At 45.6% G+C, this 22,459-nt stretch overlaps 1 protein-coding gene across 2 annotated transcripts in view; it reads right to left on the reverse strand.

Moving 5' to 3' along the window:
• GUCY2C (guanylate cyclase 2C) overlaps nt 1–22,459 on the reverse strand; it is a 489,600-nt gene that overhangs the window by 278,312 nt on the left and 188,829 nt on the right. For both annotated transcript variants that reach the window (XM_085601431.1, XM_085601430.1), the window contains exons 10-11: nt 15,161–15,272; nt 1,234–1,315 (exon numbers count right to left, since the gene is read on the reverse strand). In XM_085601431.1, coding sequence (XP_085457557.1) covers nt 1,234–1,315; nt 15,161–15,272 — 194 coding nt within the window. The remainder of the gene's footprint in view (nt 1–1,233; nt 1,316–15,160; nt 15,273–22,459) is intronic.

The raw sequence follows: 22,459 nt of genomic DNA on the forward strand, positions 1-22,459 counted from the left end.
TCTTCCCTACTGCGTGTGTCGCCGCTTCGTCTTGTTGTTTGGTGAGTTTATTAATACAAATGCTGTTCAGACGAGTTATTGCTGCTCGTGTTTCTAGGCCTTTAGTTTGAAACGATTCACCCACCAGACCTCGCAATGCACAAAGGTGGAAATCCTTCCGCAGCTCTGTGAAATCCTTGTGTAGCGCTGTATTGTCCGGCCCTGTTGTGCGGTGAGGGCAGGCCCTGTGTCCTGCTCGGTGCTAAGGGTCTACACCCCACCCCGCTCGCGCCGACCTGCAGAGGCCAGCTGGGTTCAATGGAAGCTCACAACAAAGGGGCAGGGGAGGGGATCCACGTATTTTAAGTTTTTATAAAAGGTATCGTTGGGTGTTGTCATGGAAGCCCCGCGCGTCTTAAACTGTGTGCGTGGAGCTGGTGCAGAGAACAAAACAGCCAACAGCGTTCAAGTCTACAAAGCATGCGCATTGGTTCTCCCCCCTCCCGCGACCCGTCTTCACGCCCCTCCCCCAGCACCCCGAGAGCCACTGACCCAAGATGAAACACAATAATGGAGTCACTCAGCTGAATGTTGCTGTATGTGGTGTAGTTAACAGTACCCAGGTGAAGCTAACTGGTTGGGTTACATAGCTCTCTCCCCCATCCCCCCAGACAGAGCGAGGCCCTCCGTGCAAGCCGCCCCTGCTCCACAGAGAGGGGCCTAGACCATGAGATTGTTAACTTGCTTTAGTGTCCCAGGACCCTGCCTCTTTCTTTTGGGCGCCTGGAGGGATACAACCAGTGGTGCGCGCGCACTACAAAGGAGCCGACGCCGGAATCGAAACCAGTGGTGCGCGCGCACCACAGAGGAGCCGGGGGTGAGGCAGCCTGTCGTCTGTGCCGCGCGCTGATGCGCGTCCTAGATACGGACGGAGTAAAGGCGGGACATGCGCCCGCCTTTGCCCAATTGCGTGCCGTTTTATTATAAATTATAATTTATTATTTAATTATAAATCTTTGTTTTTTATTTCTGTGCAATTTAGACAGAGTATTGCATTCCGTATGTTTGAAAGCTGAATTTCTACTACAGGTCTGCAGGTAGAACATATGACATGGGTCTGGTTGGCAGCTTTGGGCATGCATTGCTGCCTCTGAGCAGCAGCAAACAATGATGTCTGAGGTTACTTACAGATATTTCATATGCTAACTCTAATTGAGCGCATTTAACTGGAGGTGGAGAGTTCGCTTATCATACCTTAGCACCAACAAGGCAACGACGAGCACAAATATCACTGTAATTGTCAAAGTAAAGATGGCGATCGTCAGTATGTGAGGTCCTGAAAAGGAGAAATAACAAACTGTGAACATCATAGGAATACAGTGAGTCTAATCGCGAAAGGTCTGAAGCAGACATCTGGTATCATTTCACATAAACATTCGAGTCACATTATAACACCTTGCTCCTGCTGGTGTTACCGATATAGGGACCATAATATTGGCTTTTGAAATATCATCATTGCGGAGTTCATGCTAGAAGATGTACATTCCCTAATGAGGGAATCGCTTTGCCTCTGTGGCTGCACCGTATTACAGATGCGGGTGCAGAGGCAAAGAAGCTCTCAGGAGGCACACTGACTGTGACTGTCTGTGCACCCCCTGATGGTAGCCCTCTGGAGGGGGCAAAGATATTTTCAAAAAGGTCTCCCAAAACAGCACAGCAGCCAAAAAGGCTGCATTGCGTTGTGTGACAGAGAGGGAGCAGGACAGCACCAGATCTACAGAGATATGGTTCTCTCCTTTCCTCTCTCTAGTGCCGGCGCTGTTTTCAGCTGCCGTGCGCCTGGCACACACATTTAGCGCCATATCGCTAGGGTGCAGCCTGAGCCTACCATAGAGTACAAAATACTATTCCCAGACAACTTTGAATATTTTTTCTTCTTTGTATGTGTGCTGCACAGTGCAGCATACATGCTAAGTCGGAAAAGAAAGGAGACATAAAAACGCCTCCTTTGAAATGGCTTTAACGTTTGGCGCTAAACCCTGTATACTATTATTTGTAGATAAGGCTTTACGTCAAAAGGCATAGGTGAATGAATGGGAACACCCATATACCACCCATGTAATGCCCCCTTGGTGCTAAATAACGTAAAGCAGTGCTTTGTGCTGCTTTGCGTTACATTCAGGGAACTTTCCAACGCAAAAGAAGTTTTGCGCTAGAAAGTGAATTAGGAGAAAAAAAATGTCTGCTGGTTAGCGTCACTTTTTCGAATCTAACTCAGTACAAAATGTTTGTAAATCTACCCCATGTATGGTATAAAAATAGGATTCAAAGCGGGATAAGGAATACAGTACAAATATTAATGTGGACAGTAAAAATAAAAATAGTTGAGATGTGTCTAGGTGCACAGTTTTGAACATCAATCAAAAGTTTAAAGAAATAAAGTGACAGAGAGAGGAGGGACAAGTTGTTTCTCTACGAGCCCGGAGGACAAGGAAAGCAAATGTGATGACAGGGGCCTCTAAAGCACAATGCTTTACCAGTATCTCTTACAATACCATATTAATTGTAATGACAAAAAGTACCAACTAAAGTGCAAAACTGGTGTACACCCTGTCATCCCATGTGCATGATCAAGAATCCAAGGAGAATCATTGGCCGATACGGAGAATCATTGGCCGGTGCATAAATTCTAACAATGCCATCCGCTGCACATCCCATCAGTCACAGTTCAAGTATCTTCTTCAGTATCAGTTGTACTTCAATACAGTTCACTGTCCACTGATAGGAACAGCGTGAGTTACAAGTGGACTCCTTCATGGCTCACATGACTATGTGGTAGCCAATAGTTATGTTCTATCTCGGTCTGTGAGAAATTTTAATTACGCTTGTGAAATTTCCACATTTCAATTTGTCTAGGCTAAGCCTAGCATATTATGCGTTAATTCCTAAAATGTATAATTCCACAATTTTACAACATTTTTGCGTGAGGGACATTGGTTTTAACATAAAATGTCTTGCCAAGATACATTTTATACTTGAAGCACTCTCCTGCCAGTATATTGCATGATTTTGTTATGCACGATAATCCAACGCATGAAGATTTGATGGAAATTATTTTTGCAACATTTCACAAAAGTTCACAAAAAGAATGGCACAACCTCTAGTTCTAGCGTGTTATGATGAGTAGTCGTGAGAAATACAAAAAAGTGATGGATGGAATGATTGAATTTATCTTGGGGGCGCGTACTCAAGCAGCCCATGACAAGTTCAGTGAGGACCTTGCTTGACAGTTCAAGCTGGACTATTACTATTGGAGGAGGACCGGGGCTGATTTGCATATTTCTGGGTCTTCTTTGAGGTGCCACCGTCGGCAATAAACAATGAACTGGGATGTGGCCTAAATAATTACTATTGGCTGAGATTAATTCAAGCATTCCAGCCATCACTTTTTTGTATTCTTCATTGCTCTATATGCAACGGTGATATCCAGAGTTGGATCCCTTGCTCGCTGTGCTATTGGAACCAAGCTGCACCTGACTGAAGAGGCCGAAAAAGGCTGAAACCGCTCTTGAGTTTCTTGTTGTGCAGCTGAGAGAGGACCTGGCTTGGCATTATGAGCTGAATTGCCCCCATCGGAGCAGGACTGACTTGCATATGGCTGGGTCTAATCTGAGGTGGCATGGTAAGCAAAAAAACAATGGACTGGAATGTGGCCTAATTAATTACCTGTGCAAAACCAAAGGGGATGATGGACGGAGCGTTTGAGCAAATCAAACACTCACCCCCAGTCAACTGATCTGGGTTTAATCCATCATCATTCTTTAGCTCACTCCGCCACCCCAGTTCAGACATGGCCCTATGCAAATCAGTCTGACCCCGTGCCTCATGGGAACAGTCCAGCCCGAACTGCCAAGCCATGTCTTCCCTGGACCGGAAACAAGCATCCTGGGATCGGTTTCTGGCTAATCAGCCATTATCAGCCAGGCTAGCTTGAATCCAGTGGCAAAGTGAGCAAGGGACCCACATCTGGGCATACCCTGCCAATTTAGGGCGAACAAAGCAAAACCAAAGGGGATGATGGACGGAAGGGGTTAAACAATGAAAGCACTCACCCCCAGTCAACTGATCTGGGTTTAATCCATCATCATTCTTTTAGCTCACTCCGTCACCCCAGTTCAGACATGGCCCTATGCAAATCAGTCCTATGATGATTGATTCCAGTCCAGGGAGGACCTAGCCTGGAAGTTCGGCTGGACTGTTCCCATTGGGCGCAGGGTCAAGACTGATTTGCATACGGCTGGGTACAAATTGGAATGGCATGGTGAGCAAATAAACTATGGATTTAGGCCCAGATCTCTGTACTGGGGTGAATGTATGACACTGTTCTGCATTCTGTCCATCAATTGTTCTTTTTGTGTTAATTAATTACCAGTGGCTGAAAATAATTCATGCATTTCATCATCACTCTTTTGGATTCTTCATGATGAGTAGTAAGTCACTTCGAAAGTAATGTAGTTTTTACAAGTATTTTTTAAGATACATCTGAGAATCCCTTCCCAATATGATGGTCTGTAACTCATCTTGTGCTGAGTAAATGTGTCAAACACTTATTGAACCTACAATAACTTAGTAATGACTTATTGCTTGACAAAATCCTAGATTGTATAGGCTGTATCAGTGCACAGCTGACTGCATAGAGTACAAATGACACCAAAAAAAGAGTAGAAAGAGACTAATTTTAATGTGCCCTAAAAATGAACTACATTTGTTATATATATATGATGTGCAATGGGTGTCTTTGTTAGAACTTCAATGAATTACATCATCCCAGCATAAGTTACATAGTGGATCAACACATCCTGCCCAGTGATGGGTCTTATTCCAAAATTAATTACATTTAAAGGTCAAGATCCGTCATATGACGACTTAGTACTAGTTGAACATATTTAATCCCTCGTAGGAGTCAAAACTGATATTGTGCATATTTCCATAATGTATATGTGTTTTCGGAGGTTGAGATGGTTGTCTTGGACTGAACCAAAGGGCTTGGAGCTTTTAATAATGGCGGGGTTGTAATCAAGGATGTTTGCACAGGAATGTTGGAAAGGTTAGCAGCAATGGGCAGGAGCACGGTTTTAAGGGGATTGAGTTTTAGTGGATACCAATTAATCTTGTCCTGGATGTCAGCCAGAGTTTCAGCTAGGTGGGAGATAGCCTCCAGGGAGGAGAATTTAAGATAAAAGTTAAGTGTCATCAACTTTTTGATCAGGCGCTATGATGGAATTATTTGGAAGACAAAATGGGGGTCTAGGACTAGTTGAAGAGTGGGTGGGATAGTATGGAACGCCAGGATATGGGAGTGCAGCGTCAGAGAGATATTGATAGGTGAGGTATGAGGTGAACCAGTGCAATACCATACCCTCTATACCCATGCAAACCTCAAAAAATACTAGTGGGGTATCATGACTGACTAAATCTGGTCTGAAGTAGATTAGACAATTTAAAACACAATTTAGGTCAATTTTTGGTGGGGTGACTTTGAGCTTTGATGTAATTGGTCCTAACTTCTAAAATATGTTATTTACACTTATTTCTGTCACGGCAGCGATTTTCAAAGTTGAGTGTATGTGATTTTGGTCACTGCCAACATTAGTTGAGATATTTCTCGCTCCTTGGAGTGTTAAAGGGAAGAATATTTGGTTTTAACATCTTTTTTTTCAACACCATTAAAATGATCAAACTGCATCTCATTATATTGAGCTCTTTGATCATTGGCCTCCTGATTGACACAAGTGGATGGAATTTGAAAGCTATGCGATAGGCTGGGTTATGTCAGGTTTAGGTTTTTGGTGTCACAGGCCCAAGTCATCGCAGGTTTGGGTTGGGCAGATGTTCTTGGTTTACAAAGTGCAAACAAAAAAGGCATTTGGGGAGAGGGTTTGACCTGTTCAACAGGGGCATTGATAGTCCACCATGAAGCTATCCTTTTTGCACAATTGCCATGGGTAAGTTTCAGACAATGTTAAATCAAGTCATTGTTTAGTAGGAAAGTGGGTAGGTGCTAGCAGTGCAGACTGAACTCTACTGGGAATATGTTGTTTTTCGATTGAATCTGCTGAGCGCGGCAACATGTTTAATGCATTGATCGGTGAAAAGGTGGTTAACTGAGGAAGGGTGACAAATAATGTGAATTTAAGAGGATGTGTAGAGGTCTACACAAGTTCCACCACCAGTAGCCAGGTTTGGTGAGGAGGAAGGAGGCTCTGAGGTGGACGGGCATGATTGTGAGGCATAGCAGTCACACGCAGTTCCAAGGGGAGGGGCGGATGTTCAGGAGAGTAAGTATAACAAGCCGTTATTCCTACTGTATTTTTTGTGTTCACTATGGTCCCTTTGCATGTAAGTGCTCCTGCTTCATGACATGTCTGAGATGTCGACTCTTTTACTCAGATTAATTATTGGTACAATGTTTGCAATGTACGTTTTGACGAAACAAATAAATAAATCTCTTTAAAAAAAAAAAAACGTTCTACCACCGTACACTGGAATGTCAAAAAACGATAATCTCACAGAGTCTCCTAAATAGAGGGGTCTCATCAGGGTGTTTACAGTAGATGTGAAGGATGCAGAGGTTACCTCATAAAACGTACTGAGGAGAACTAAGGCGAAAGTACAAAAAAATATTTTGCATTTGTTCCCTCTATATCGAAAATACACTAATGTCTACTGAAGGAGTCAGAGGACACCCCTCAATGACAATTAAAGACCAGTTATCATCCCAGAATCCACACGAAATGAGTGATACCAGGGCTCCTCTGGTGGTACTAAATGAATAACAGGAGGGGTTCTTGCCGTCACCTGCTAAAGAAATGAGGTATTAACCAAACACCTCAAGCTGTGTCTGACCACACCTATCAAACAGGTCACAACGCGGCTCGCAGTACCAGCTAAGTGACTGACGGAGTGTCTGTTGACAACTAATGAAGAGGCCAAGGGTCATCTGATAGCAGTAACTGACTATCTCTAGTGATCTCTGGCCGTTCCTATAGAGGAAACAAGGGTGTATTCCATAATCACAACAAAGAGAAAGAATAAACCCCATTTTCATGGACCTGCGCTCTTCGACGCACAGGAATGAAACTTCCATAGACCAAAGACCTTTCTTTGACCGCCCTAGTGCTACTCTATCACAAAGGTAACTGGACTGGCCTGTTTCATTAGGAATGTAGTGGTTTGAGCACAATAGGCCACTGGTATGCGAACGGGCAACTACAGAGTTTTCATGACCTGATGGAGGATTACACCCTCGATATTTTCTGCTTTACGGCAAGGTGGCTGCTGCAATTCGAAGAACATGGGGTGGTGAAGGTTTGACCCAGCTGAACTTGCCTGTCTGAAGGATATCTGCCCAACATCAGGCCAGACGTGGGTGATCAATCTCTTTTATGGATCCCTTCTCTCCCAGGCTAAGTGCGCACAATTTTGCCTTCGGGAGTGACGGGCCTCTGGCATGAGCCTGGAACTCTCAGACGATTAATGTGCATACATCCTGACCAAAACCCCTCACAATTCCAGCAATACCCAATTCAAGCTGATTCAATGTTATCACCCACATAGGGTGTACTTATCCACTAGAGATTAATAGTTTGTCCCCAAGGGCGCAAGTGGTCTGTCCGAGATATTAGCTGAAGGGGGTGGACTTCTATCACATGGTTTGAGACTGCCCAATTCTCACACCTTACTGTGGCACAATACTGAACCTTGTTAACATTGAAACAGGATGAAACTTCAACTGGGCCCGCCAGTCTACCTCCTAAGCCCAAAGCTAAGCTGACTACCACTATATTTGCTGGCTTGGCCTTTGTCCTACCCCGGCAGCACTTATCCATGTTTTGGAAATCTCCGGAGGGACCATCCCTGCACGGATGGAGGTGGGAGTTGTCCAAATAGTCTGACTGCCAAGGGGCTTTATTGAAGAGGGCCTCATTGAGGGTGGAGACTCTTAGAGGTTGTTGCAGCCCCAAGCACACACAAGCATGGGGCGAGAGACTTCAAGGTCACTCGCCCATTGCCAAAGACAGCAGGTTACTGTCTCTCTGAAAAGGGATTTCCACGGACGAGGGATGAGGCGATGGAGCCCAAAGCGCGGGCATTGGCTCCATCGCCTCAATACAATGCTTCTCGGCGGATGTCACAACAGCAGGTGTACACCGGGACCTGACCACACCCTCTCCCCACCCCACCACACCACACTGACAATACAACTAAGTTTGAAATGGCCTCTCCATGGCAGTTTTGTTCATGTTTTTAGGTCTCGCGTAGGCAGTGTGCATGCGCTGTCTCTCTGAGACATCTAGTAATCCGTACAGCGAGGGTAATCCCGCCTGCTGCTTGCCTCCTACCTCCTGCTTCCAATTGTCTTATTTAGCATTACTGTGATTGGTTGCTGGTCCGATGCGTCACTTCCGTTTTCATCGGAAGCAGCACCGACCAACTACAGTTCTATAGGGCTTTGTCAGTTTCCTTTTTGGACTATTTGGGCCTTTTTTTTTAATACCTACACTTCGCCACAGCGCCCTCTTCATGGGCTGTCGGGATTTACGGCACCCGCTTCATTCTACAATGCGACGACAATGATACGCAGTTCTCAGCAAACACATCTCTTCTGTGTGAGGCACATGAGATCAAAACCATAATTTGCCAAGAGAAGTTATTCACTATGTGCTCTGCGCAGAAATGAGCTGTGAGCCTCCCTTTGTTTGTTCCACCCCCTCCCCGGCGTCTCTCCTGCCCTGCTTTCATGCTGTGCTCAGCCATAACAGTAAATGCCTCGCAAACGCATCACTCGTTTTTACAGCCCCTTTATTTTTCAAAGGGGGCAGAAGTGGGGATAAAGTTTGTTTATAATGTATTGAAGGCAGCGTCTATGCCTTCACCCCTGCGACGCCGTAAAAACGTACAACTAAAGCTGCATGCTTAATTCACGCCAATAAGCAGAATAATCACGTGGTAGGCAGGGCATTACAAAGCAGAGAAAGTTATTTGTTTGCACGTTATTTTTATTTTTAGATTTGTTACCTTTCTTTGCCCACAGTTGTTGCAGGATTAACACGTCCACAATACTAAGTACCTCATCAGAGTGGTATTTGTCAGACAGCAGCATGTTGCACCAAAACCGTACACATGAGTTAGGTTTTTATATGGAGTGCCGGTGGGAGGCCTTGCACAGCAACGTGTGGATTAACACGGAACCCCTGAATCGGCAAACAGCCTCAGTCTTTGTGTGGGCGATGGTGAGGCTACAATGATACCTTTAGCTATCCGAATATTGTCTGAGTTTTCATACTAATAGTCCTGTCTTATTCGTTCCCTGGATAAAGGTGAACTGCCCATTGATATTTTGTAGCTTTGCTCGACTGGCTTAATTTCCCTTAAGAAAACAGACCCTGGCCACCTCTCTGAAACATGTCTTGAGAAAAACACAAAGGCGGCGTCCCCATTCGGTCAATATCCTCATTCTGCAAAGTTCGTAGCAAAATGCGGAATAACTACTGGGCTATTCCTATAATGATCTGGGCTTTGTTACGTGGTATGGTTTGTTGTATAGTGCTTGCTGTGCTGTCGGCTCAAAGCTCTCTGAAGTAGTTGTGATTGTATATGCCCGCTTCTGTCCTTCCTCAAGGGCAGTAGTGTAGCTTTGACCCAAAGAGACTGTGACTCCAGAGCCATAACGTTGTAAACTTCCAACTTCTGTTTCAAATAAGTGTTTATTTTTTTTAAACTACAAGACTAAGTACAAACTTATTTGGTACAACGCAAAACAGCAGAAATCGGCCTGCACTCACTTTTATAGTGTTCATTTGCAGTCCGTTAAACTGACTGTCAACTCTGTTCAACCGTGCTTTCTCTAGACATCCCCTCTCATCAGTTGCAAAATAATGAAATGTCACCATCAGGCACATGCATCAAGCTAGGATTTTGCGAGTCCTTAATTGCGAATATTAAGGATTCGCAATTAAGGACTTCGCAAAATCCTATGCATGTAGGAATCGCTATAATAATAGCGATTCCTACACATTCCTTATTTGCGACTCTCAAATAGCGAGTCGCAAATAAGGAATAGCTTCCCATTCATTCCTATGGGCCTAAAGGCACATAGGAATTAATGGGAAATTGCCAGCGCAATTTGCGAGTACTAATTAGTACTCGCAAATTGCTCATGCAATTTCAAGGGTGCAAGTGTGTCAAAAGGACACCCTGTTGCACCCCTGAAATTAATCTGTGCACAAATGTTGCGCACACGCATGTCCCAAGGACATGTGTGTGTGTAACCTACAACTTTGAAAAATGCACTTTAGTGCATTTTTCAAAGTTTTTGCAAATTACCATGAAGTTCAACTTCATGGTAATTTGCGCCCCCAGTAGCGAAATCGCTACTTCAAAGTGGTTCTTGCATTGCATTTAAGGAATCGCAAAATGCGATTCCTTAAATGCAATCACAATTTGGGAACTCGCAATTAATTGCGAATTCTGAAATTGCGAGGGCCTTGACCCTTGATGCATCGCAAAAGCTTATTTTGCGATCGCAAACAGCCGATTTTTGCGAATCGTATGGTTTGCGATCGTAAAAAGCTTTTATGCATGTGCCAGCATGTGCCTAACAGGCACATGCATCAAGCTAGGATTTTGCGAGTCCTTAATTGCGAATATTGAGGATTCGCAATTAAGGACTTTGCAAAATCCTATGCATGTAGGAATCGCTATAATAATAGCGATTCCTACACATTCCTTATTTGCGACTCTCAAATAGCGAGTCGCAAATAAGGAATAGCTCCCCATTCATTCCTATGGGCCTACAGGCACATAGGAATGAATGGGTAATTGCCAGCGCAATTTGTGAGTACTAATTAGTACTCGCAAATTGCTCATGCAATTTCAAAGGTGCAAGTGTGTCAAAAGGACACCCTGTTGCACCCCTGAAATTGATCTGTGCACAAATGTTGCGCACACACATGTCCCGAGGACATGTGTGTGTGTGTAACCTACAACTTTGAAAAATGCACTTTAGTGCATCTTTCAAAGTTTTTGCAAATTACCATGAAGTTCAACTTCATGGTAATTTGCGCCCCCTAGTAGCGAAATCGCTACTTCAAAGTGGTTCTTGCATTGCATTTAAGGAATCGCAAAATGTGATTCCTTAAATGCAATCACAATTTGGGAACTCGCAATTAATTGCGAATTCTGAAATTGCGAGGGCCTTGACCCTTGCTGCATCGCAAAAGCTAATTTTGCGATCGCAAATGGACGATTTTTGTGAATCGCACGGTTTGCGATCGCAAAAAGCTTTGATGCATGTGCCAGCATGTGCCTAACAGGCATATGCATCAAGCTAGGATTTTGCGAGTCCTTAATTGCGAATATTAAGGATTCGCAATTAAGGACTCACAAAATCCTATGCATGTAGGAATCGCTATAATAATAGCGATTCCTACACATTCCTTATTTGCTACTCTCAGATAGCGAATCGCAAATAAGGAATAGCTTCCCATTCATTCCTATGGGCCTACAGGCACATAGGAATGAATGGGAAATTGCAAGTGCAATTTGCGAGTACCAATTGAAGGGTGCAAGTGTGTCAAAAGGACACCCTGTTGCACCCCCTGAAATTGATCTGTGCAGAAATGTTCACCCTTGATGCATTGAAAAGCTAATTTTGCTATCGCAAACGGCCGATTTTTGCGAATCGCACCGTTTGCGATCGCAAAAAGCATTGATGCATGTGCCAGATAGTTTACGCGCGTTACACTTAAAACATGCACTCGCCCACACCCAGAAGGGTTTCAGAAGAGCAATAACTTATTGCCCCTTACATCTTGTCATAATCTCTGGTACTGTCTTCGTACTGGCTTCACACCACATACAATTTATGATTAGTTGGAAACTCTCGATAAGAAAAACATCGCAAATTTAGCTTCTGGAAATATGAAATACAATTATGGTGAAAACACTCTACCTGTTTAATCCAGTGCTTGCATGTCCGAGGCTCTTTTGCAGGAAAACGGGTACAATAACATAATCAACTTTCCACACATTTCCCCAATATTGTCTTATTCACATTGTGGTACTGAATGTGGGCTGAAAATCATCAAATTAGAACAACACTGACATGTGCAACTAATGCACCCTACATATCAGACTCAATAGAAATGGTGTCTCCTTGCTCCTCTCTTGGATGTTGTACATTGAGAATAATATCCTTAAACGTGCTTCAATTGTGACCAATTTGGTATTTCACACACTTTAGCACAATGTTGTTACTCTTTGAGAAGCTGAAAGAGATATAGGATTTCATGGTAGCATTTGGGGCACGGTTGGGGGGAGAGGTTTCCACCTGAATTTACATAACATTAGAAGTTAAATGAAGAATGGTGACCAGACACAGTGCATAATTCATTTTCCTGTTTCCCAATGAACTTAAGTGCTTGACTGTAAAATGTGACTCCTCATACACTGTGTAAATAGAGCAAAGACGGATCTTAAATTCAGAAGAACACCAGGCCTCAAGTTTAGCCTCCACTCAAGCAAATGCGAGACCTATTGCATTGTTATGTTCTGTTATGTTATGTTATGTTATTTTAATTTATTCAGCGCGCAGATACTCGTAAGTGTCCCGGCGCTAGCATCAGAAAGGCGGCCGAACCTCAGAGGTCCATCAAAACAGCAATGTCTTCAAGGACTTTCTAAACAGGCGCGGATCACAGATAGCCCTCAGAGTCAAGGGAAGAGAGTTCCAGGCAAGGCAGGCTCTGCGGGCAAACGAGTTGCCCCCCAACCGTTGACGCTTGAATTTGGGGGTCTGACTAAGCAGCAGAGAGTATGACATCAGCTGTCTCCTAGGGATATAAAAGGAGAATCTATCCTGCAAATACTTGGGGCCGCGACCATACAGGGCCTGATGTACGATAGACAACATTTTATTTAAGGCGTGATTCCACGGGAATCCAGTGAAGTGACCGAAGTTGAGCCCGAGCACTGTGCCAAGGGGACAGGCCGCCTAGAAGTCTGGCTGCCGAATTTTGGACCACCTGCAGTTTCTTTACAAGGTAGCCCGGGCACCCCACCAGGAGGGCTTTAGCGTAATCTAGGCGGGAGAGAAGCAGAGCTCGCACCACCGTCTCTCTGTCCCTGTCTGGCAGCAAAGGAAGAAACTTCTTCAGACTCCTCAGTAGCCCAAAGCATGTGCCGGCAAGTTTTTTTACATGCGAAGCAAAGTCCAGGTTTTCATCGAACCAAACGCCGAGATTTTTAACAGCCCCATTGATCGCTGGGGGACATGGAAAGCCCGAGGGCCAAAGTCTTGCTCTGAACTCAGAGGAAAAAGAGCCGAACAACAGGACTTCCGACTTTGCCTCATTGCATTTCAGCTGTGCATTGGCCAGCCACTGAAAGACAGAGGACAAGCACTGATGTGGTCTGAACACCGAGTCGTCTTCTTTGTTCCAAGTGAACAGCAGTTGGGTGTCATACGCGTAAGCCATCACTTTAGCCCCCCGAGACTCCGCCAAAAAAATCAGCGGAGTCACATAGATGTTAAAAAGCAGAGGGCTAAGTGACGACTCTTGTGGGACACCCGTAATAACCCTCAAGGGGACCGAGGCACAAGGAGGGAGCCAAACCTGCTGCATCCTTCCCTCCAGAAAGGAGCTGATCCAAAGCAGAGCTTTCCCAGATACTCCAATATCCGAGAGGCGGTCAAGGAGCATGGCGTGAGGCACCGTGTCGAATGCCGCCGAGATATCAAGCATAATAAATGCCGCTCTCCCGCCGGCATCCAAACACTCCCGAATCGACTCCGAAACCTCCAACAGAGCGGATTCGGTACTGTGGGAGGCACGGAAACCAGATTGCGCCGGATGGAGCACGCCCGCTCCCTCGACAAAATTAGTCAGTTGAAACGTGACCGCCTTCTCGCAAACTTTGGCCAGGCTAGGCAAAAGTGAGATGGGTCGATAGTTTTCTGGGAGCAAAGGATCAAGGGATGGCTTTTTGAGGAGTGGCAAAATTAAGGCATGTTTCCATGCCATGGGCACATGCGCTTCCCTTAGTGATTGATTAACCAAGTGATTAACCTCAACATTGATGGTATCTGCCACATCCGAAAGTAATCTAGCAGCACACGGATCGATCGGCGAGCCAGACTTGAGGGCTTTAAGAATTCTCAGGGAGCCAGACAAGTCGATCGGACAAAACTCAGGGAAGCTGGAGATGGGTAGAACCCTAGGCAGGGAGGGAACCTGCTCAGGACTGCCTGACTTCGTCGAAGGCCGAAATGTCTCCTGGATGCTAATAATTTTATCTTTAAAGAAAGATGCCAAAGTGTTACACCAGGTGTCCGAGACAGGGGCAATTGCCACCTGAGCACTAGGTGCAAGGAAACTCTGCACTATGGCGAAGATCTCTTTGGCGTTGTTATTAGCACGTTCAATACGGGCTGCATAGTACAGACCCTTGGCCTCCCCAATCGCTCTATAGTAGAGTTTTTGTTTAGATCTAAGAATCACTTTGTCATGGTGCTGGCATCCACCGGATCGCCAGGTCCTCTCTGCAACTTTGCAGATATGCTTAAGACTCCGCAGCGTGGGAGTAAACCATGGCTTAGAAGGGGCGTCTCTTCTCAGCCTGGGCAGCCCTGAAGCAGACACCGCAGCCACTGAACCAGTGATCCATTGCAAATGCTTGTTTACTTAGTTACTGTTAAACTAGGTCTCCTCTCCTCCTCTTCAGCCGCCTACTCTAGTTGATTTCTTAGTTTTAGCTTATGTACTTTGTTTATACCAATCAATATGATAACACCCTTGATTGTGGATCGACCTTTCTGCCATGTATAAATAATACCTACTTATGCAACCTTCTATTGCAGGGATACCACTGGCAGCTTTTCTGTACTTTGTGCTAACATTTGGCCAAACACTGTTCCTATAGTACGGTTGCAAGATATACATAACAGCAAGATATACATAACATTTCAATAAAATATGGTATAAAAAAACTTTTTTTTAAAACAGAAAGAATAGGCGTGTAAGCAGGGCTAACTGAAATAAGATCTTTAGAAAATGGCAGAATCTTTAAATGCTGTAACGTGTGTTCACAGGCTGTACAAACAGCGTTTGGAAAAGCTCACCTGTATCTGGAAGGTCGTTTGGAAGTCGATGGTTCTTCCAGATGAAGGAAGGACTCTCAGCTAACACTGTTGTTGTGTTCTTACTGGTGTCAAACTGCAGAAGGGGCATGTACTGTAAGGAGGAAAAGCAACATCATTTACAGTAATAAGCCGCACCAGTGCCCTATCTCTGTCTTAAAGTTTAGGAGCCAGATGGAGTCAACTACAGGTGCCCACAAGACTCTCAAAGGTCCTCGACACACAAGATGGTTGTAAATATTAAACAAGCATTGATTGGAGAGTCAACAAATTCACACAGAAGTAAAAGAATCAAAATCATTTGATATACTTGTATATTTCATGCCTGTTAGGATTTGCTCAATAGTGAACAAAGCAATGTGTCCACATCTTTCAATGTTTGATGCTGCATAAACTACTCATATTTTATTTACTGCCCTCTCTGGAGCACCACAAACAGAATATTCAAATTATAAGTGCCTAGGGCTTCTGGTGCACACTACTTAACACTAACTAAGCATTAATTTAGAAATATGTACAAGTAAGCAGGTGGAAATACCTATGATGACACCCTCCTAACTGTCCACACCCCTGGTGAGCCCTGAATCCTAAGACCGTGAATCCCCCACACAAAGTAGACACAATGTAAGGGGTTTTAGTTATCAGAAAGGCAGCCCTACTGGCTTTGTCAAGGTGTCATCACATTCATAAAAGCGGGCATGCATCACAACAGCCCAAAACAACATCAGTATAACTACTAGTGATGATACCATCTTCCAATGACAATCATTAGAACGTGTGATGACTCACTGTTAACTTGGTGATAATCAATAAAACATTCCCATAATCTTCATTAAGATGTATAAAACATCAATATACATTTTATCATTATCAATAAAGCACTACCATTCCAATAAAACATAAGCATGATTTTTTCTTACACTTTCGAAATGCTGTAAGCACATCCTTAATAACTACCAACAGGTGTCGCCCCACACTGGAGCATCAGTACAAACGCTCAAGCTCTAGACATATTTGAAACCTTTCAAAAACTCTCCTAGGGTCACAAATGTACCCCCCCACCCCCACCCCCCAGGAGACTTTGGATGGCTTTGAAAAAAAGTTCAGAGGGGTCCCTGTGGGGGACAGACACACTCCTGGAAGCCACACAAACATGTAGGAACATACTTGTGATGCACCACCCTCTCTAGGGCACCACAAGGGGAATATGCAAATTATAAAATAACCTTCACAAGGGCTTATGGGGGTGCTCAAGGCCCTAGCTGATAATATCTCCGTGGCAGCCCCTTGATGCAGGGAAATAATGTATATTTGTTGTTTTATTTACACTGGGATGGGTGCTCTGCTCCCTCTCGGGGAACCCATAGCATTTGTTCTGGGGCGCTACTTGGGGAGCCCAAAACCCCCAAGACTACTGCCGGCTCCCCACATACAATGGATCACTCATCCCGCGTGCAGAGCGGTTGGGAGGTTAGAGGCCCGGTGCTTCCAGTCTCCCACAAACATGGGAGGTGTGGGGGAAGTAGCGCCTCACTAATGTACTTCTTGGTCCCCAGGGAGTTAGGAGATCCCAGGGGCAGATATTGAAATAGTGTGGCATCGCTCATTTGCGCTTCCGCTTCTCCTAGGATGGTAGAAGCTTCCGGGAGCTAAAGATCACATGGGGAGGAAGCTCCACATACGCATGGACGTGGCAAAAATACCAGGGGTAGCCTAAGTGACCTCACACACATGTGACCCCATGATGACATCAATGGAAGTGACATCACATGCCCTTTGATCTTGTTGACATAACATGTGTCACCATGGGATCTTTGAACCTGACATCATAGAAGTAAAAAACAGCAGTGAGTGCAATTTGAAACAATAGGTGCAAAATGGCTATAATAAGTTTCTTAAAGAGGTAATGGCCTATTTTAGTTAACACACAAATATTAATTAGGCTGCTACTCTGATATGCTGGGAGTGCAGCCGTCGTATGTCAGAGAGAGAGCAATCACATTTAAAGATTGAGCCATCAAGCCTCAGATACAATTGCAAGCCCAATTATAACTGTAAAAGCCAAATCACAGCCACAAAAGCTCACTCACAACTCCAAACTGTGCATTCCTGTTCTTTCCCCCTGCGCTGGCACCATTGCGGCAGCCTAATGCCAATGCAGGCACCCTTTCACCATGGTGCAAGGGTGCCTGTGCTGTAGGCAGGATTGTTTTAGTGCAAAAAGGGGCACCTTCCTGCACAAAAACAATCCATAGAGGTGTTTCCTGTTTCGACGTGCGCTGCAGAATCAAGCACACATAGAAAAAGGAAAAACAAAGAGAAAGAAAGATATTTCTCCTTCTTACGCCTTACCTGGGGAGGCGTAACTTTTTGGCGCATTCCCAGGTTTAGCAGGTTTGGTAAATCTGGGAATGCATCAAAAACCATGGGATTTCCATGGGAATACCCACTGCAATGCCCATGAAACGCCTCCCTTGTGCAGAGTAATGCAACACAGTGGTTCTTACTCCATACATACAAAGCCATTCCAATCCACGCAAAGCATATGACTTGGAGCTTTGTGTCGTGCTTGTACCACATTGCATAGTGCAAGCATGACCCAAGGCCCTTGTAAATATGCCTGTGTGTGTTTATTTGCCTAGACAAGAAGATACTCTTTTTTGAAACATGCATTCTTGTTTGCGCTATTGTGAATTTGTGCCCTTTATATCATAACTTGAGATACGGAGTGGTTTATGTGCCTCTATGACACCACAAATTACATGCATAGGGTGGTTTGTGTGATTATCTCAGTGTTTTACAAGCACTGAATACCAATCTTAATTTAATAAGAAAAATAAACGTGGAAATATTGTTGTGTTCAATGTAATAGTGAAACTGTGTGCTTTGTCGCCATTCTGCTTGGGTCAAAAAAAATATGCCTCCCTTCCAAAACCAGCCGACTATTTTAGTTAGGTTATATATTTGTTACTGGAAAATATTTTTATTATAAAATGTGTAGATACTCATTTTATCTGCCTTTGAAAATGAACATTTCTTCCTGTCCTCCTCACCATTCACTTATTACGTTTGCCCCCTTTCATCCTGCTGCCTGACTTAAAGCTATGCAACCAGTAACACTGCTAGCCTTGACCTAGCAGTGGCCCATCTCCTCATTCCTGTGGCACAGACTGAATGAATGAATGAAATTATACTTATATAGCGCATGGCTACCCTGAGGCCTCCCAGCGCTATTTAATAGAAGAGCAGAAAACCAGAAGGCCGTGATGTTAAGGGAATGTCTTAAATAGGTGAGTTTTCAAGAGCTTCCGGAAGGCCAGGAGATTATTATCCTTTCGTAGAGTGAGGGGGAGAGTGTTCCAGATCTTTGCTGCATTAAACGAAAAGGAGAGTCCACCCCATCTGGATCTTCGTATTTTCTTGGGGGTGGCCAGACATAACGAACTGGAGCGCAGGGTTCTGTGGCACAGACAGGCCTCAAGGAAACCCCAGGGATACCTCACAAGCCCATCTGTCACTCAAGTTTGACATGGCAGAACACTAATCACTCCCCTCATCTTCCACACGCTGGTCATAGACTTGGCGCTATAGCTGGTAAAAAGGAGAGGGGTTCTCACTTTTATGGTCGGTGGGGATCACCGACCTTAGGGCCACATGTATCATTATTTCAAATAGCAATTACCTAATTGCGATTTGCAGCGAATTGCAATTAGGTAATTGCTATTTAAATGTATGAAACTCCATGAGTTTCATTTAGCGTTTCCTAATGGGTCGCAATTCGACCTACCTCATTAATATTAATGAGGCAGGTCGCAATTTGCGATCCATTAGGAATCGCTAAAATCATAGGGATGGTGGCCTGGTGGGGTCAGCAAACCACCATGTCTGTGATTGTTTTTAAATAAAAAGTTATTTTTTTATATGCAGCCAGTTTTTCTTAAAGGCAAACAGGTTGCATTTAAAAAAGAGAAAGGAAAAGCTTCCTTTTCATTTTTCAAGAGCAGGCAGTGGTCCGTGGGACCACTGCCTGCTCTTAAAAAACATTTTTATGAACATTCAAAAAGGAGAAGGGGTCCCATTTGCGAATGGGTTACCGCATACTTGAAGTAGGGGGTAAAATGCAAATAATTTGCGACCTCATTTTGGTCACAAAACATTCCTACATATGCTGTGATTCGGGATTAGGAAGGAATGCCCTAAACACGCTCCTTCCTAATACTAAATCTGAATGCATTTGTAATTCTAAATTGCTATTCACTACCATGTTACCAAATCAGAAATTGGAATTCATACATACCAAAATGTACCGATCGCAAATGACCTGATCCTGTGAATCGGGTGTTTACGATTGATAAAATCCATGATACATGTCGCCCTTAATTCTTTAGAAGAGAGATACTCTTGGGTGCTAGCGGCACTGAGTACCAGGGAGGTATCCTGTAACGTTGTCTTTGACTAACTCTCGCACCATCTTGGTAAGCATCATAATTCCTCTCATTTAATGCAACTGGCTCGATTCTGCCTAACATCAGTTCGAGGATGGGCTGAGTAATCTCCATTTCACCAACAGAGGGCAGCCTTGGACAAAAATGTGTCCACATGTTCTTTCGGTGCACTTTACTCCATGTTACTACTTAACATTTAACATATCTACAAAATACTAACAGCCTCTTTCTCTTGCTGCTACACTGTCTGTCACATCATTAACAAATTACATGTCTGTTCACGTGTTAAAAAAGGTCAATAAAGAACCCAGTGCATACTCAGCCTTCCATGCTCCCTCAAGGAGTTGCAACCGGACTTGGTCACTGGTTTCATATCTTAGCAGAGGAGTATGAATAGACCAATAACAGGAGGATTCCAGATTATTTGGGGGATGGCTACCTAGGAGCCGGCAGAGGCGGGGGGGGGGGGGGGGGGTTAAGGTTGCTGCTTCTACTTCCCTCAGTGCTCCAGTGCCATTAAACCTGATTTAAATTACGTATGACTGGACTCATACTTTACCGTCCTGAGGGGGTTCCAGACCATGAGGCCTTTTGTCACTGTCGCCATCACTTCCGCCAAACACTCTCCCTCTTCCTGAGCCTAGCTTTGACTGTACCCTGCTTCTACTCATGTTTGGGATTTCAACATTCATAGACAGCACAGATGCGCCTCATTATGCCTGAGTTAGATGAATTTCTCTCCCATTCCTAATCGATGTGGGGCCTCCCTTCTGTCACCTCAGTGACACACTGTGTCACTGCAGCTGTGGGCCCATTAACACTCTCTCTTTCACCCTGTTTTTCTGGGGGTACACAGTTATCTGTAGGATGGGAACGCGTCCCTCCTTCCAGGGCCTACTGGATGTGACATGCGTCTCTCCCTTCAGTGAGGAGTCCTTAATTCCAATCACAGGCTCTGGGGAGCTACCTAGGTCTCGCTCCGATGGAGACAAGGGACTGCGGTCCTTCCATACACACTCAGAAATCATTCACCCTTCATTTTGCTGTCCTACCTTCAGCCAGTCTCATGTCAGTCACCGGGAGCACATTGAAGGTGTAGCGCCAAGAGGGATCATACAAGTTCACCTCATGCTTCTGGGTCCCCCCTCCCACCTGCAGTGATTTAAGATCCCAAGCTCTACGAGTCCAGAGGGTCCCTCCCATGACTGTTGAGGGAGGGGTCCAGGCTTGGCTCTGAACATGCTGTATCCCAGGCCTTCGCTTCTGAAGGAAGGTTCCAGCTCGGATCTCTAACAGGACAGGTCGTCAGGGAACTGGCTCTTACCAGCCTGGACACCCTATTGTGAAGTCACAGACACGCAGCCCTGCGTGCTGCGTCATATGATCAGCCTAATGTAAACCTACATCTTCAGCACACTCATTCTTGCCCACACATTACAAAGTACATGTTGGACAGGCCACACGAAGGGCTTGCTCCCTCCCCGCACGACAGGGCCCGAGCTCCGGCCCACCAGGCATAATCCACGAAAAGCACCTGTACCCCGTCTCCCGACGGATCTTCTGCCCTCGGACCTCTACTCATCACGGGGCCCAGCCCCACCGGCTCCCCCGGCCGGTTCAAGCCGCCATCTTGGGCCCTGCACCACGAGGCCGCGTGGCCTCGCCCCGACCCTAACCCCGGGCCTGGCCGGCCCCGACATCCCGGCACCACCATCCACCCGGGAGGTGAGCGGACCACTTGGCAGGTCAATGGGAGGACGAAGTGTCAAGAGCTCTTCCCCCGCCAGGTGCCGATCGCCTCCAGCTCCCCCAGGCGCAGGCTCCACCCCCTGCTGGGTGTCTGGACACCTTCATCCCGGGACCTCCGACCTCCAAGTGCGAGGGTCCGGACATCAAAGGGCGGCTGCCCTATAACTGGGGCAACTCCGGAGCAGGAAGGCAGTTGTATCCTGGAGTCGAGAGACACCGAGAGAACTCAGCCTTGACGGACTACTGGCGCTGCCGTAGCCCGCTCTTGTGAACCATCGTCCTGCCTGCTGGCGCTGCCGCGGCCTTCTACAACATCCATCCTCGTCGGGACCTGCTGGCGCTGCCGCGGCCCGTTGTAACGACCATCCTCACCGGGACCTGCTGGCGCTGCCGCGGACCGTACATCGACCATCTTTTCCGGGACCTGCTGGCGCTGCCGCGGCCCGTTGTAACGACCATCCTCACCGGGACCTGCTGGCGCTGCCGCGGACCGTACATCGACCATCTTTCCGGGACCTGCTGGCGCTGCCGCGGCCCGTACCAACTAAGCTCGAGGATTGTGAGCTAATCATCATCTCATCCAAACTACCTGACTGGTAGACAGACTGTCCCGCTACCCCTTACCCTGCTTTGAGAGACTTGAATCGAGGGGACCCCTGAGTCCAGACCTCCTTGTACCATTCAACCGTACTTTAAGAAGAGCTTATAAAGAACACTGAACCTTATCCGTGTGTGGTATCTGTCTGTGGGGGGGAAGTTACTTGTCTGTACGATCGCTGGAGACGGCTCTCCCCGGAGACCTCTCCTCCTGACCCCGGCCGACCCTCCCGGTCCGTCCATCCTTTCTAACATTGGTGGCCAGCGGCGCGATCCGAATCAACGCGTAATCGTACAGAGAGTAGCTCACCCCACGACAACAACACGATGTCAGCCAAAGATAGCAACTCCACCGAGAAATTCCAAATGGATAAATTAGAAGAATACAACCACCGCGAACTGAGACAATTCTGCATAGAACTTGGCATTGCTACCACCGGCCTGAGTACCAAAGATGATCTAAAGCACGCCCTAGAGTCGTGGACAGAAA

The sequence above is a fragment of the Triturus cristatus genome, chromosome 4_2, assembly GCF_964204655.1.
Source record: "Triturus cristatus chromosome 4_2, aTriCri1.1, whole genome shotgun sequence".
Lineage (NCBI taxonomy): Eukaryota > Metazoa > Chordata > Amphibia > Caudata > Salamandridae > Triturus > Triturus cristatus.